This window comes from Daldinia vernicosa, assembly GCF_022497035.1.
Source record: "Daldinia vernicosa strain CBS 139.73 unplaced genomic scaffold F5Y00scaffold_10, whole genome shotgun sequence".
Lineage (NCBI taxonomy): Eukaryota > Fungi > Ascomycota > Sordariomycetes > Xylariales > Hypoxylaceae > Daldinia > Daldinia vernicosa.
Genome location: NW_025953926.1, coordinates 488221 through 503685, shown reverse-complemented (window position 1 = coordinate 503685; position 15465 = coordinate 488221). Strand labels below are relative to the sequence as shown.

Genomic DNA, 15465 nt, shown 5'->3' with positions numbered 1-15465 from the left:
AAGTACGTATGACAACGCCGTTTCCTACAAGAAGGAGCATTTGTTTGCCATTGCCGTAACATACTAGTTCAAGAGACCTATCAAATGACCAAAGACTCATAAAGCGTAAGTAGTACCTTCCGAACTACGTAACTTCTCTAGAGAAACCGGAACTTCGTCAGTGCATCTGCATATCATTCGTGACAGCATCACCTTCCCGATGGAATGGAACATGGTCACTAGTATTGACCATAGCATTAAATATATTTCCTATATAAACTACGGAGTTTCCATCGTTAATGGTACTCGTCGTCTCTTCTTCTCCTTCTTCTACATGATCTACCAACAAGTTAATTAGACCAAGTTCTCTTCGAAGAGAGCCATCAGATCAACCATGGCTAGTGACTATCCACTGCTCGCCAATTGCGCCCAGAGGGGTACGCCCATACGGGGGTGTGCTCTGTCTTTTAACGACGCGCCTGATCTCACTAAGCTCAAGTCGAAGTTCAATGAGGTATCGACTTTCGATTGGTCGTATCCCAGGGCACAGCCTCTAGGACCAACTATCTACAACGTCTATATGCGTAATATAGATGAGTTCATCTGTTCTTTTGAGTTGAGCCGTGAGAACGATGACTTGGAGCAGTTCAAAAGTACCCGCTTACACCCGGAATTTGCTTCTCTCTCAGATGAGGAGATCTTGAAGCAGATAGCTGACCTCGCGCAAGACCGAGCTCTCATGATCAATTACTTACTTAGTTCTCGTGTGTCACCCGTCTACCACCAAGATTATGTTGATGACCATAGCCCTCCGGATACCGAATATGAGAGACAGGAACTGAAGAAAGACCGACCACGTATGGCGAAGAAGATAGTCGAGGCCTTCTGGGGATTCGCACACTCGGGAAATCCCCTGCCAGCCCACCGTCACAAGCAACTGGGCATATCCTCTTATGATCGCTGGGCTGATCGTATTGATGACAAACTAACAGCAATGGCTGAGAGACTCAAGAAAGACCCACAGAAAATGAGGGATCTGTTCTAGGAGAGCGGACCTCAACCTCGTCTTATTCCTCAGATCCGTGTGTCAGTGAATGCCACTACTAACATGGGTAACAACAGCAACCCAATCGTCATCGAAGACGATGATCCTGTTAACGAAGCCGACGACGAAGCCGACGACGAACCCAAGCACGTACTCGAGGACGTGACCAACACTAAAGGGGGCACCAAGTTCACTAAAGAACTCTCCAGCGACCGACATACTACGAAGAGACGCATCGTGCTACCGTTCCCGCCGAATCGATCCTCTACTCCAGATACAGAGCAGACGTCGGAAGAAGCCGATAAGATGGTCTCGCCTAAATTTGGAGAGTTCCAACTCGAAAGCCCAAAGAGGAAAGATCGAAAGTAGGAGTGAACTTAAATCGGATTTTCGTTGAGGATAAGGACAAGGTACGCGTGTAACTTTGGCCTGTTTCTTTTTCGTTATTTGTTTGGTGTAGCTCCGCAATTACAGCTTTTGATGCTTTAGGGATAAGGAGGAGGAAGGATGTGAGATCTGAAGCTCACTTGTCTGAGGATTTGACCAAAGGTCTAAGGAGTTTGACTTCCATTTAGGCATGTTTCTTCCTCGCCTACTTGAAATAAGAACAGCTTCATAGGGACTACTAGCGACCTATGTGTATGTACAGTATATGCAAAGTTCTCGTTAGCCTACTTAAGATTAGCAGTCTTACGAGGATAGCTCATAGTCAATGACGTTTGCGTTGCGTTGATAAAGTATGATGAGAATTCTCAGACATTAAAATTTACTTGCGCGTTTCATATATGATTCGTATCCATGCTTTATTTTAATGCGATTTGCCTATTCCCGTAACCCGATAGTTGAGAACAACATGTATATATTAGGCGTTGGAATGCGACTTGCCACATTTCTTATAATTAACGTTATAACGTTAACTATAAAATATAATTGCTTCATACCTACATCATATAAAAACGAGCATTACTATTTCAGTAGTATTGGAATTTCAGTAGTAGTACCTTTTTCAGACCCACCTTCTACTAGCCACATCATCCAGCCACAAGCGGGGGTCACGCGGGAGTCCCATAAGTACTACATGTATTCCCATACAGTTTTATCGGTATATGCATGTATCTTTCATGTCAATCCCGCGTAGTCCAAGATGCACCCAGCCGCATTATCTAATCCAATCAATCATCTTATATAATACAGCTACCCAGACCTCGTTTTCAGCCTTTTTACCCGGATGCGATCGAGTAATAGTAATATAATTAGATCTAAGGGCCTTGCATAATAATTGAGTTGAGTTGAATTAAATCGACTTAATTGAATTGAATGAAAAGCCGTCGCGGCCGTAAGATAAGGTGCGAGATAAGGGTATTGCCAGGCGGTCGAAAGGCGTTGTGTACATAAGAATTGTAGTGCATGCCCAAGAAGAATGAACATGAAGTACAAAAAGATACGGGAAAAATTGTATGGGGGGGTATGTACCTGTTGTTTGCCCCACTTTGACTGTGGCTTTTTAAAAGGTACTACTACTGAAATTCCAATACTACTGAAATAGTAATGCTCATAAAAACCCATTATTGAAAGCTAGGGGAAGGATTAGTGCATTCATTTTGATAGGTAGGTCGCCAGTACGCATAAGAAGTTCGTGGCGATTGAAATGTGTATTGCATCATCCAATATGAAGGTCCACGTCATGATAGAGGCCTGCTTATAGAATAGTTGGCTTACTCTCAGAGTATCGCATTGGTTAACTAGGTAGACAATGCTTTGGAGTGATTGATCAATAAAATAACACGGTTCAAGATGACTTCGATGCGTCACCTCCATCTTAATCCATTAAAGAGGCAACCCTTACTCAAAGATCAAACGGCCCCTAATGAAGACACCACGAAATTACCGGTGAAAAAGGTTCACACCAACCCTCAAGGGTCTAATAATAATGAAGATGCAAGTATATACTTTGTAGGTACAGCAACAACAATCATCGAGTGGCAAGGACTTCGAATCCTTACCGACCCCAACTTCTTGCATGCTGGCGACCACGTGCATTTGGGTCCAGGAGTAACTGCTCAGCGGAAGACAGACCCGGCGGTAGATCTACATGAGCTGCCAGCCATTGACTGTATCCTGCTGTCTCATTACCACGAGGATCACTTTGACCAGCTCGTTGAAAAATCGCTGAACAGGGCGTTCAATATCATCACGACTCCACATGCTAAGGAATGCCTCTCGGGCGAGACCAAAGAAGACCCGTTCCAGTCTGTGCACGATCTAGATTTCTTCGAGAGCATGATACTCCACATTGACCGCAAAGACCCGTCTCATGCGGGTGGGTACGGCAAGGTGCCAGTCATCAAGGTAACGGGAATGCCGGGGAAACACGTGCCTCCGGGGCCGCTCGCTATGGTCAACGACCTCCTCCAAGCCGTGCCGCCAACGAACGGGTGGCTTATTGAGCTTGGTTATAGCTTTACGAACCCGACTGGAGGTGATTCAGGCTCCATCGACACGGGTTACCGCATCTATATCTCGGGAGACACGTTATTTGTAGACGAGCTGAAAGAAATCCCGAAGCGGCTTAAGAACGCGAAGATTGACCTCATGCTGGTGCACCTAGGCGGGACGACAATTCCGAGCCCGTCAATACCCCTTTTAATGGTGACGATGGATGCCGAGCAAGGATTGAAGCTGATGCAGCTCATGAACCCGGACGTGACCATCCCAATCCATTACGACGACTATGATGTCTTCTTGTCGCCTCTATCGGATTTTAAGAAGAAAGTTGACGAGGAGGGGTGGAATAAGCGAGTCGTTTATCTTGACCGCGGGGAGCAGTACCAATTCAAAGTCCCGGAAAACTGAATGAGTGAGAGACTACCTACCTAAATGATAAGGAGACTTGAATAGCAAAATGATCTGACTTTGTGCTGTGTGGCACAGCGAAGACGGGAATCGGGAATTTCTGCAGGATCGCGGACCGCGTTTTGGACGAACTAAGTAAAAATTTAATTGACCAGTCATATAATCGTTATTTAATTTCCCCTTTTCAATAACTGTATAAACAGCCTAAACTGTATCGATATATGAAAATGATATATCAGCACTTTGTATCTTCTTAGCCCTGTTTAGTAAGCCGTAAACCGGGTTTGTACAATACGATCGTGTAACTAGATAATTTCTTCGAAGCCCATCTCGGATGGGATAAGGACGGCCTTGTTCAATAAAAGATCTTAGTCCTAGCGTCCGGGTTAGTTCTCTGTTGTCTTACACTATTTCCCGAGACCCAACAAATTGTCCTCTTACATAGTATGAGAGATGTACAGGTTTGTTTGTAATGCATCGCACCGCAGTTAGATATGAACACTTACTTATATAAACGTCGAAACATTACCCATTACCTACCTTAAGCACCCACAAATTACTAGTGCGGAGCGTAGCCCGTGCACATGAAATATACCTTACGTACATAGCAGTCGAGGAGATGTCACGCAAGGCTTAAGGGTGATATTAATAAATCAAAAATTGTCTGCATGAGGTACAGTACCTACCTTAACCTAATATGCCCAGGTGTTACTTACATTACGTATTGCACCCAATGTACTTGATAAGCTTTCCGGTCGCAAAGAAGAAAGGATACCCTCAGGTACTTAAAAAAGAACGTGGATTGTACTGGAACCTTATTGATTCATCCGGGTTAAGACATTTGGGGCTTCCCATGTTAAAGAAGGGCCAATGTCACACCTCTCGCGTAGCAGGATGGAGTACGAGCCAATCATGGATGAGCTTTCTCTTTGAGCGTGGGCCATTTATAAGTTGCCCAAATATTAAGTACATCCACTTTCCTTATTTAATTAGCACTAATCGGAGGTAAAATCAGCTACTAATAAATGTAGATTATGTGGCCCCACCAGTTAAAAAAGTTAAAAAGACTTTAATAGTCTGGGACATCCTCTTTACCTTGTCCGTTTGTTATTCCTGCTGGTGTTGGTACGTTTATACTGTTAAAAAAGGAGCCTGCTAGACTCTCTTCCCTAGGAACAGTAAGTAAATACCTGACTGATATAATATGTCATGCGGTCAGATGAATACGTGCGCTAATAGCTTTATCAGGCACCAATAACAAAGCAATAAGAAGAGAGGATCTTTAGGTGGACAAAAACCGAGAAAGGTGCAGGCAAGTGGCTCATTATAGGATTAAAAAAAGGGAAAGAGAAAAAACCTATAGAGCGCGTCCCCACCAAGCAAAGCCTCTTAAGTACAATACAAGAGTATTTACCACAATTTTATGTACAAAGGCGGCGCGTGGACCCTTTAAGGAATCATCCACATTTTAACGTTAGCAAACCGACTGATCGGCTATGGAAGCACAACCGCCATCAGCACCGGCTGCATCAGCTGCAACGGCTGTAACAGCTGCTGCGCCTCCCGGGCCTAGTCTATCACCTACACAACAGGTGCAAGCTCCGTCGTCGCCGGGTAACCAGCCGGTGAACCCTCCGCCAAACCCGGAAACACACTACCCAAACGGTCTCCCTCGTAGCATCAATGGCCTTAATGGGGATGCGGCTACCGGTTCAGAACCGACACCTCCGGCAAAGGGGTCGCCCGGTTCGACAACACCGGCTCAACCGGCAGTGCCGTCCCCGACTGCGACTGCGACTGCGACACCGTCATGGGCAGCCCGGGCGGTGGCGGCAGTAGCGGCAGTAGCGGCAAGTTCGTCGGCACCTGCGCCGGCACCACCTCCGGCTCCTGTCTATACCTCTACACCCACTCCCATAGTAGCAAAACCACTCAAACCAATGGTAATATATACACCTTCCTCGCCGCATCCGCATTCTCAACCGCGTCAACCTTTGCAGCGCCAATCTTCCACAGGATCGGCGCATAAGATTTCCATCGTAGATCCGCCCCGAGCCTATTCGCGACCGAGAAGCAACTCGCAGCTACCAAACATCTCTCCTACCCAAGGCTTCCCGTCTCCCCGAAGAGAGCACCATCTCGAGAACCCCAAGTTTGCCGATGACTTATCTCGTCTCACTCATGCTATGCAGCAATCTGTTCCCGCTGCGGTAAGAAGGGTCATTCGCGATAACTGGGAGAAGTGTCTACTTGGTTCAGAATTTCATCACGCGTTCCTTGTGTGTATTTTCCTCTTTCCTTTCAGCTACGTTTCAACTATACTGCCCTATCATTCAACCTCTTTATTCTCATCTTACTCGTCATATTACTATTAAGTGACATTTCATCCTTCCCACCACGTTTTCTAGCTGTTGTTTGTTAGCTATTATCTCCCTCTCACATTACGCTTTCCCAAATACATTCAATTGTTCTTGCATCCTTGGGATTACATCACAAGATCAGCAGCTATTTGGAGCTTTTAGTGATCCCTAGTGGACTTGTGCGCTCTTACAGATTTCGCACTTTTCCACAATATCATTTGGCGCATTGTCATTTATTTTTCTTGCGTCGCCCCCGTCCCCTAGACCCCCCAGGACCTTTGCGCCTTCAACCCAAGAAGGGACTTCGCCTACGTTCCTACATACGCGGGACTTGATAACCTAAACTCCACTTACTAACGTATTACCAGTTGAACGCTGTTATTCACCATTCTAACGGGGTTATAATTCGACGGTCTATCAAGGATTTTGGTGCCAAGATGGTGTCCGAATCAAAGCACGAGATTATCTCCCACCTCTCAACTGCTGATCTGAATGAACTAGTCAATGAAATACTCGAAAAGGCCAGTGACTATTTCTTAGACCAAGCGCTGGAGAAACGACTAAGGACTATTGACGCGCGCTCTCTAATCAACGCCCTTGCTCGCGCTGAGCGTCTTGGTTATGAGAATAGCGATGTGCTTGATGACCAGAAAGGAAACAGGTCTAGATTCAATCCAGCACCCTTCGATCCGTCACCCCAACCTGTCCAAATTACGCCTATCTCGAAACCACATCAAAAGCCTGGCATGCCGACTCAGTTGCAACCACTAGCACGTGGTCCGGCTCCTCCCACCGTGTTGCAGTGTCCTCTGTGCTGGCGCAAGTTTGAGAACCCGCAGCCTTACGAATATGTGAGTCTTCATCAACTCCCTTGGACACATTTGGCGCTAACCCAAAGATAGCATGTTCAAAAGCAAGTGTGCACTAAAGAACCTCCGAATAAGGAAGGGTTCCCCTTTTCATGCATGTATTGCGGTGCCGGCTTCATTACTAAAGTTGGTCAGCAATATGTAAGCGAATCTATCCTTGACCTTGCAAATAAATAGCTAATATAAACGACAGCATGTTGCCAATCACGTATGCGGTGAGCATGGTACCGTGCCAGCAACGCCTAAAGGACCGGCGAACGCTGGGTCGCCTATCACGCTCTCATCAGGCAACAACAGCCCGGTTCAGCCTCCGTCAACGCTAGCTTACCCTCCGGGAAGCCAGCAAAAGCTCCCTGCCACACCTCAGCATACTGCGGCACCTGTATATCATCAGCCGGTATCGACTCCCAGATCTCAGCCTAAGGAGCAGGATGCGTATGCCCATTTGCATCCTGCTACACGGGAGAGACTGGACGACGAACTACGGCAAGCCGAGCTCACGTATACCGCTCGATTCAAAGAAGCAGAGGCGATACAAGATCCAGCTCAACGGCAACTCAAGATCGATGGTCTGCAGAATAGTTTCAGCACTAAGCAGAGTATTATCAGGAAGAAGTACGGCGTTCGGCTTAGAAACCGGCGGACAAGGGCTGAGATTGACAACGAGCGTCAACGTATGGGCTTCAAGCATAGCAATCCCGTCCAGGCAGAGGATACACCAAGCGCGAAGCGTCAACGAACTGAAGATGGCCCTTCTCATCCAAATCCTCAGGCTCCTCTAAGTAGCAATGGCCCCGAACTTAACAGTAATCATATACCTGTAGCAGATATGTCATCTGGGTTAGGCGGATCGAGCGCAACAGCAGCTACCACCGACCCTACACTACCGAAGCCTTCTTCTTCACAGCAGCACCAGAAATCACCTGAGCAGAATAGCCTCTCATCACTACAACGCAAAGGCTACCGAGTCTCATCCCACCTCCCTCAGTCAAACCAAGTTTCCCCAACCGATACCACGATAGAGGGATCTACTCCCCAACGAAGCGGCTCGGCGTCAGCCCCCGTAATAGTGGATGATAACGACTCTTCAGACAGCGACTCAGATGGAGATATACCCGCGAGTCTACCACCCCGCAGAGCCAGCAATGAACCTTCAAGTACGAAGGGCTTAGCGGGATAGGGCCACGGACTCCCTTGATGATAACGTTTACGTCCTTGATGATAACGTTTACGTCCTTGATGATAGCGTTTACGTCCTTGATGATAACGTTTACGTCCTTGATGATAGCGTTTACGTCCTTGATGATAACGTTTACGTCCTTGATGATAACGTTTATGTCTATTGGTCTGAGCTTTCCGGAGTCTCGCATTAAAAAAGGCGAAGTATCTTTGCGATAATCGAAGCTCGAAACGCAGTTGGAGAGGTTCTTGGTTTATCATCATTACTTAGTTCGAAGAGGGCTTTCAATTCCGTAAATATACCCAAAAGTTTTGTGCATTATGATCATATTGTACAAGTACGGGGTATTGTACAAGTACGGGGTATTGTACAAGTACGGGGTATTGTACAAGTACGGGGTTGTGTCCGGGGTTGCGTGGCCTACCTACCTACTTTTCTGGCTTTATTACAAGGCGCGACGTACCCTTTTTTCGCGAATTGTCTTTGAGTACATAGACCATCTTGAAGGTTTTATCGACCTAATTCTGGAGAGAGAAAGAGCACGAGGTGATGAGGCAGGCGTGGAAAAAGTACATAGGCGGATAGGCACACATGATTTTAGCATACCAAGCAGATGTGTTTGTTGGCGGTTAGTCGTTGTTTATAGAGATACTCAGCATGGATTCGAAAAAAGGGGTCTGTTTGGCCTAAGGTAGTGTCTACATAGGAGTGATCGCGTACCTTAGCCAAGGTTTAATTCGTGGCTGAGCTCAGTCGAAAATACTAGCTACTTATACACAATTCCAATAACTACTCCATTCCATACCTGCCTGTTATATATATATGATGGCCCTTCGTTTGTCTCCTCGCTGGGATAGATTATAGTTTCTTTCTCTGCATCTACATGCATGCCTCTTTTTGCTACTTAATGTCCACAACGCATCCTGCACTAACAGTATTATGAAAGAGAACAGCTATGTAAGTGTAGTGCATATATCTGAAGACAAGAGAACAACGGGACTTACACCAGTATACATAAGGAGACAAGCAAGAAGAGAAAGGGAGAAGTCACTCTAGGACCTAATTGAAATCTCACTGCATCTAGATTCTCTCCTTATACAATATTTGCACAACCCTTTATTTTCTTTACCCCTTTACGTCTGCTCGTATACATAGCATACCGCAAACCGCATTGATCTACGTCCGCTCACAAGGTACGCTCAAATATTTAAACTCATTCGCATTCATATTTACGATTACACTTCCCTTCGTTACCCTCCCTGACTTTCCTCTCTACCTATCCTACACTTGACCTCGCCCCGCGGGGACCAGAAACAAAAAGCCACATAAATGAACATGCCGCACAACTCCATGCTTCCACCTGCGTGCCTGCTACATACATACCTAGGTATCTCGATGGCTCCCCTCCTCTCTTCCTAATCTCAATCGGCCCCGCTCTTCTCCTCGGATAGTAAGGGAGGAGTAAGGGGGGAGCACGGAAAGCGAAAATAAACCGAAAAAAGAAATAAGACGAAGCGTGACATAGTCGTACCGTAGTCGTAGCATAGCATGGTATAGCGTCCCAGTAGACCGCCCCTTATTTCTGAAAACAAACGACCAAAAAAGCTCACAAATAAAACTCGAGGATGCTTATCACCCTCGCTTCCCTTCCCATGAGGAAAGTCTCAACTCGTTCTGGGTATCGTATTATGGAAGGCGAGCAATCCAGTGCTTCTTCAACGACGTAAATCTCGCTGCCAACACCGTTGCTACTATTACCCTTACACCCGCCTAATAACCTATGTTCGCTTGTTCCCTTCTTCTCTACTCCCTGGCTCTGGTACTACTACCCCGTAACCCTCCTCACCCACAACGTGGTCGGCTCGTATTCCGCATTGCGATCGAGTCTCTTGTAGGCGCGGTGTAGCTTTAGCCCAAGATCATAGCTCTCGCGCTCAACATCGGCCAGCTCGAGCCGCAGCGTCTCCACTTTGCGTTTTTCTTCCTCGCGTCGTCGCGCCACTGCCTCGCTCGCTAGGATGTGATCCGTCGGCATAAGCTCCGTCATCTGCTTGATCGCAGTGTTTAGGTTGATGCGTCGATTACCTAGCGCCCGTAACCGTGCGTCTAGCTGCGCCACACGATCCTGAGCTTCCAGTGACTGCGTCTCGGGTGGTGCTGGGGGGAGGGATTTATCCATTGTCGATGTGATTGAAAGTTTCGAACTGTTGTCGTGGAGGCTAATGTTATTCATAGTCTTGTTCTTGATATTAGATTTGCTGGTGCTGCTGCCTTTGACACTGCTTCCGGCCCCCGTCATGTAGTACGAATCTAAGCTAATCTTGACAGGTTCGACGGGGCTGTTTTGTCGTGGGGAGTTGTTATCATAGCCTGAGACTACCGGACGCTTGCGGTCAAGGATCGAGGGCTCTGGAGCAGCGGGCACCGGCGGCGCGTCCTCTTCTATACTCTCCCTATGGGTTGACTGGTCTGATGTTGCGTATGTGGTGACGCTGAAGCGAGAAGGCGGTTGCGTCCAACCCTCTGGGGATGTGTCAGGTGGTGCCTGGGCTGGGTGGATGTCTTGTTGGGAGTATACGGATGAGGAGGTTGACTGATGTGGCTGGTGGCCGGGGGCTCCCGTTGGCTTCCTACGAACTGCCTTGTCGTTCGTTGGGACTTGCAGAGATTGCTGGGGAGGATTGCCGGCCATGTTATCGTTCGAAAGGGGTGAACTCGGATACGTATGCGGATTGGCGTTTGTATTGGTAACTGCAATACTGGGCGATTGCGGCTGGGAAGTAATTTCAGAATCGACAGAGTCGATACGAGCTAAAGCACCAACGTTACGGGCCACTCGTTTACTACTTTTGCGAGGTAGCTGCAGTGGGGCTACGTCTTTCGTATCGTTCACAGGTGCAACGAGAGTCGTTCGACCACTAGCTCCTCGCCATGCCGGTCGTGGAGCTGATTCAGGTTGAGGGCTACCGCTGGTTTGTCGTATTCGACGCAAACGGTCGCCAAAAGAAATGGGGCCTTGGTGAGCCGGCTTGATCGGTGGCGGAGATACCGAACCTGGGCGATCACCAAGGCCCTGAACATATTGTTGCGGATTTACTTGCGATGGTCTACCCTTCGTATCTGTAGTAGGCTCCCCGGTATCCGGGTCCCAGCGTACATCGTGGCCATATGGCCGCTGCTGCTTTAGCCTCTCACGAGACTTGGCCTCTCGAAGAGCATTCATGGCAGCGTCTGAGTTCTTCCGACGCTCGCGACGGGCTGCTGGGATATTGGCGCGAGATTCATTCTTTGCGGGACCCCGAGGGTCTATGGCGAGTTGAGACATGCCTGGGATATCGTCGATAGGAGAAACATCACCTGGATTAGGCCTGAAACAAGAGAGGGATATTAGCTTAAACCTCACGACGTCTCTGCTCGAACAGAAAAGGTTTTTGATCTTCATGATGTATCCAAAGGTTTTGGTATCAATTGACGGTTTAAGTAGGGGCGTCATTCCAAAAATAACTCCCAAAAAGAGCGCCAAGTTCATGACACAGAGGACAGGGGATTGGAGAGGTGATATGTCCGGTTGACGATGGTGATATGAGGCATGACGCCAAACACAGTCACCACCAGTCCATCTTTCCATGCCACTGACTCAATCCTCTTTACTCCTTCTCCCTTCCCCCCTTACTCTTTCTCATAGATAGTTGTTTCCATTCCCTTCCAATAGGCCTAAGGGAAAAAAAGGAATGATCGCACTTACTCGTCCTGTGGTGAAAAGGCGTCAGGGGAACTCGGCGGGGAAACTTCATTCGGATTATAAGGCTGATTGTAAGGCGGGACTTCAACTCTTAGCTGTTGCGCAGCGAAGGTAGCGGCGGCCGGCGAAGGTTGTGAGTAGACGGAGGATACGGGACGTGGGTAATTCGAATTGCGATTTTGGTTCGGCGCTTGTACGGGGGGCGCAGGTTGGAGACTTTGCCGATTCTGCTGACTGCGATATCGTGACATTAGCATCGTCTCGTAGATCAGATAATGCGATGTAGAATTGGGAGGAGGACGACATGTGTGAGTAATCTGACGAATGCGGTGCGAGGATTACGATCCTCTTCAGCTCCTTTTTTTTTTCGTTTCGAGTCGACCGAATTTGTTTATCCAATCCTTCAATTCGCTGACACAAACAGACCAGATGAGCCGGGAAATACATGTGATTATTACAACGTGCAGAAGGCCGTCGCCCGCCGACGTACTATCGTTTCCACATTGCCCATGGCTAAACCAGGCGGTTCCAAACTGTGAATATACCACCTAAAATGAAGATAAAGCCTTACCGTTGAGTCGGGTAGACGGGGTCTCTCGGCGGCCTCGGGGGCGGAGGTGCTCCTCCTTTGATAGAATACTGGTAATGCGCGTCTCCTCCTTTTACACCCTGAGAGCGTGATTTCTGCCAGGCCTCGAGTTTCTTCCTATCCATCGCCGGCGCGCCGTGATCCTTTGAGGAACTTCGTAAACGGTCAAACATGGTGAGTTGCCTCCGGGGCTCTCTTAGATACCAATGCTGTCTTTCGTTGCCGCCTCTTATTTGTATCACCAACGCTTAGGGCGCGTCGGATCGCCAGCCAGGGTGCGATGCTTCACACTAGTAATTAATCTTGGCTATTCTGAAGAAGTGGTATGTATTAGGAACAGCGCATGAATCCGGACGGTTCCCAAGCTTTAATAAATCGGCTGCTTTTTTCTCAATGCTTTCTTCAAGTGCCTTCAGGACAAGAAGAAAAAGACCATTAGTCGAGGCTTGATAGTTGTTGGGAAATCCCCCTCTAATATCCTCTAGTTAAAAAGGTGGTATTTTGGCCTCCAGCGATGTTGCGTCCTGGATTATTTGTTTGTCGATTGCTTCGTAACTTGTTATTTTCTTGGCAAGCCTAATGTTGAAAATCACGCCTCTTTATTTATTATTCAGCTGAAACTTGGGAAAGTTAGGCAAGTGCAAGCCAATTCCCACTATGGCACAGGCGTACTATGCAGTAGGCGCAGACGCAGGCACTGGTTTCCTTGTTGTCGTATGTACCTATTATTTAAGACTCGGGATGTCGGGGCCAAACGGTCGCATGACGGGTCCCTTTCCACCTATCGATTAAGTCAAAGAGCTAAAGACCCCCGTTCCTGAAGATCGGTAAGCTAATGTCGTGCGTTCTCGTACCTAGATTAATTTTCTAAATTGTGGTAATATACTGTATATATAGGTATATATTTGTATGGATAGCATCTATTTCAAAAGCAAATATTTGTCATGTCAGAAAATAATCTAGTCAAAAGAAGGAGAGTGGATAAGTCACTACCCTTCCATATGCTGGCGTTATTATGTGCAGGTCCTTTAATGTCAATATTAGTACATACATGTAGCTCTCGTCATCACACCTCAAAGAGTCACCTTTCCGTCAGCCTAGTGATAATCCTTCTCCCGCTTTTGGCCATTCCATATGCGTAGTTCAATCCCAATATAGATTTCGGACGTGAAGGCCTTAAAGATCCGGTTTGCGATCGCCCCTCAAAGTGTTATGAGATAGGTACATACCAATGCCGGCAATGCATCACGAAATGAACATATTCCGCAGTATCGACGTATTTGTCCTTTATCCCTATTACGTAGATTTTGAGATAAGAGGCTAATAATATTTTACTCCATAAACTAGATACTCCTATCCATATTCCAATATCCTTGAGAACCTTCGAAGCTTCGATAAATCATATGTTGCGTACAGCTTCGGTTCAGGGACCAACATCGAAGAATCGAATGGCCCTCGAGGCTAAAGAACCCGGATCCTCGTAAAGACGCAGGGCAACCCGTTTCACCTTAGACTGCCTTACATGCCTAAGTTAAGTACGCTCAGGGGTTCGCCAAAGGGAACTTGACTGTCTCAATTGGGAAAGTGGGCTGGTGGCTGGCTGTTCACAGAGCCAATCGTTCAAATCGTCTACATTAGACATCAATCCGCCGCGTAACGGCACGTCACAATACATTTACTATTTAATTTTACACATATGTTATGTTATGCTTTTCCACGCTAAACCATAACGCGGATCAATCTCAATATGTAACATTCGGCGTTTATCAGGGTTGTGTGAGTTAAAGTCATACGAGCGCTAGGGTTAGTATATCATCTATTTCCGACACTGGTAACTGGCTTCTGGTTTGCTACTTTAGATTAGCTAGACAGTCTATCCAGGTCCACATGGTTAGGTAGACAGCACTCTCGAGAGCCATTTAGATAAAACAACTAGCAACAAGAGCTCTAAGCCTACATCACAGCATCTACATGTTAAGAACGATATAACCCATATGAGGTAAAATATTGTCTGTAAATACTGCATATTCTCACCCCACACAAGAAGGTATATATAAGTAAGGTTAATCATCACCTAAGCTTAGTACTAACATCTACTTCGGAGTTTATTAGTGTCATAGTTGGACTTGCAGTGACATTTAAGGAACGATAGAGATGGGCAGCGCGTGATCTTACCTATTGCCGTTGTAAGCTACCTCTTATCATTACATACTCTGCTACTCATATTGCTGACTCAGGGGTCTACACCAATATTCATCACTAGACAGAAATTGGCAAGTTATCTCTAAACAAGATCTATAACTTTAAGGATTCAACTAGTTACCCAGTTACTAAGTCGTATGTCTATTAATTGATTAACTAGTTAGTTAGTTGATGGAAAGGAATGTTGTGAAATTTAAAACCCCGTTTTAGCAAAACTTGTTGATAAAAGTTAAGGACAAGACTCATAACTACATATCATATAATTAATGACTTTAGTAAACACTTAAATAGTTAAATAAGCCTCATAGACTTACATTTCCCTTGCATGCGAAGACAAGTTTAATAAAGTCTTCTAAAGCATTATAATATCGAGTTCATAGTCCCCAGTTTGGTGGGATGGGTGAAGCATAATGTGGTTTTGGAAATAACCATCAGAGTAGTTAGATTTAATCTAAACCTAAACGGGTAGTAAGTATAATGTACCTAAGTACATAGTACTGGAGGGGGAGGTTAGGTAATCTTTTAGGCACCCATTTCCCAGGCAAACACATGCAGTGCACGTGATGTATTATGAATTTACATAAATTGTTCAGATCCAATCATGTGCTGATCAGTCACGTGCATGCATGCTTGAGTGGAAAAATCA

At 46.5% G+C, this 15465-nt stretch overlaps 5 protein-coding genes across 5 annotated transcripts; 4 read left to right on the top strand and 1 right to left on the bottom strand.

Annotated features, from left to right (window-relative positions):
* Positions 1-373: 373 nt before the first annotated feature.
* On the top strand, positions 374-1393 carry F5Y00DRAFT_259533 (uncharacterized protein; the record flags this gene model as incomplete). The annotated part of the gene is made up of 2 exons (XM_048010893.1): positions 374-1017; positions 1102-1393. The coding sequence occupies 2 exons, from the start codon at positions 374-376 to the stop codon at positions 1391-1393; spliced, it is 936 nt and encodes a 311-aa protein (XP_047867460.1).
* A 1311-nt stretch (positions 1394-2704) lies between these two features.
* On the top strand, positions 2705-4041 carry F5Y00DRAFT_230011 (Metallo-hydrolase/oxidoreductase). Its single transcript, XM_048006847.1, has one exon. The coding sequence runs from the start codon at positions 2819-2821 to the stop codon at positions 3875-3877; it is 1059 nt and encodes a 352-aa protein (XP_047867459.1). The 5' UTR covers positions 2705-2818; the 3' UTR covers positions 3878-4041.
* An 851-nt stretch (positions 4042-4892) lies between these two features.
* F5Y00DRAFT_230009 (uncharacterized protein) lies at positions 4893-8442 on the top strand. Its single transcript, XM_048006846.1, has 5 exons — positions 4893-5055; positions 5126-6156; positions 6606-7088; positions 7140-7247; positions 7300-8442. The coding sequence occupies exons 2-5, from the start codon at positions 5374-5376 to the stop codon at positions 8284-8286; spliced, it is 2361 nt and encodes a 786-aa protein (XP_047867458.1). The 5' UTR covers positions 4893-5055; positions 5126-5373; the 3' UTR covers positions 8287-8442.
* F5Y00DRAFT_230006 (uncharacterized protein) lies at positions 8299-8637 on the top strand. The gene has a single exon (XM_048006845.1). The coding sequence runs from the start codon at positions 8304-8306 to the stop codon at positions 8502-8504; it is 201 nt and encodes a 66-aa protein (XP_047867457.1). The 5' UTR covers positions 8299-8303; the 3' UTR covers positions 8505-8637.
* An 853-nt stretch (positions 8638-9490) lies between these two features.
* F5Y00DRAFT_230002 (uncharacterized protein) lies at positions 9491-13515 on the bottom strand. Its single transcript, XM_048006844.1, has 3 exons — positions 12600-13515; positions 12032-12262; positions 9491-11654 (listed from the first exon to the last, which is right to left on the bottom strand). Exons 1-3 carry the CDS (start codon positions 12788-12790, stop codon positions 10112-10114), a joined length of 1965 nt encoding a protein of 654 aa, XP_047867456.1. The 5' UTR covers positions 12791-13515; the 3' UTR covers positions 9491-10111.
* Positions 13516-15465: the final 1950 nt, after the last annotated feature.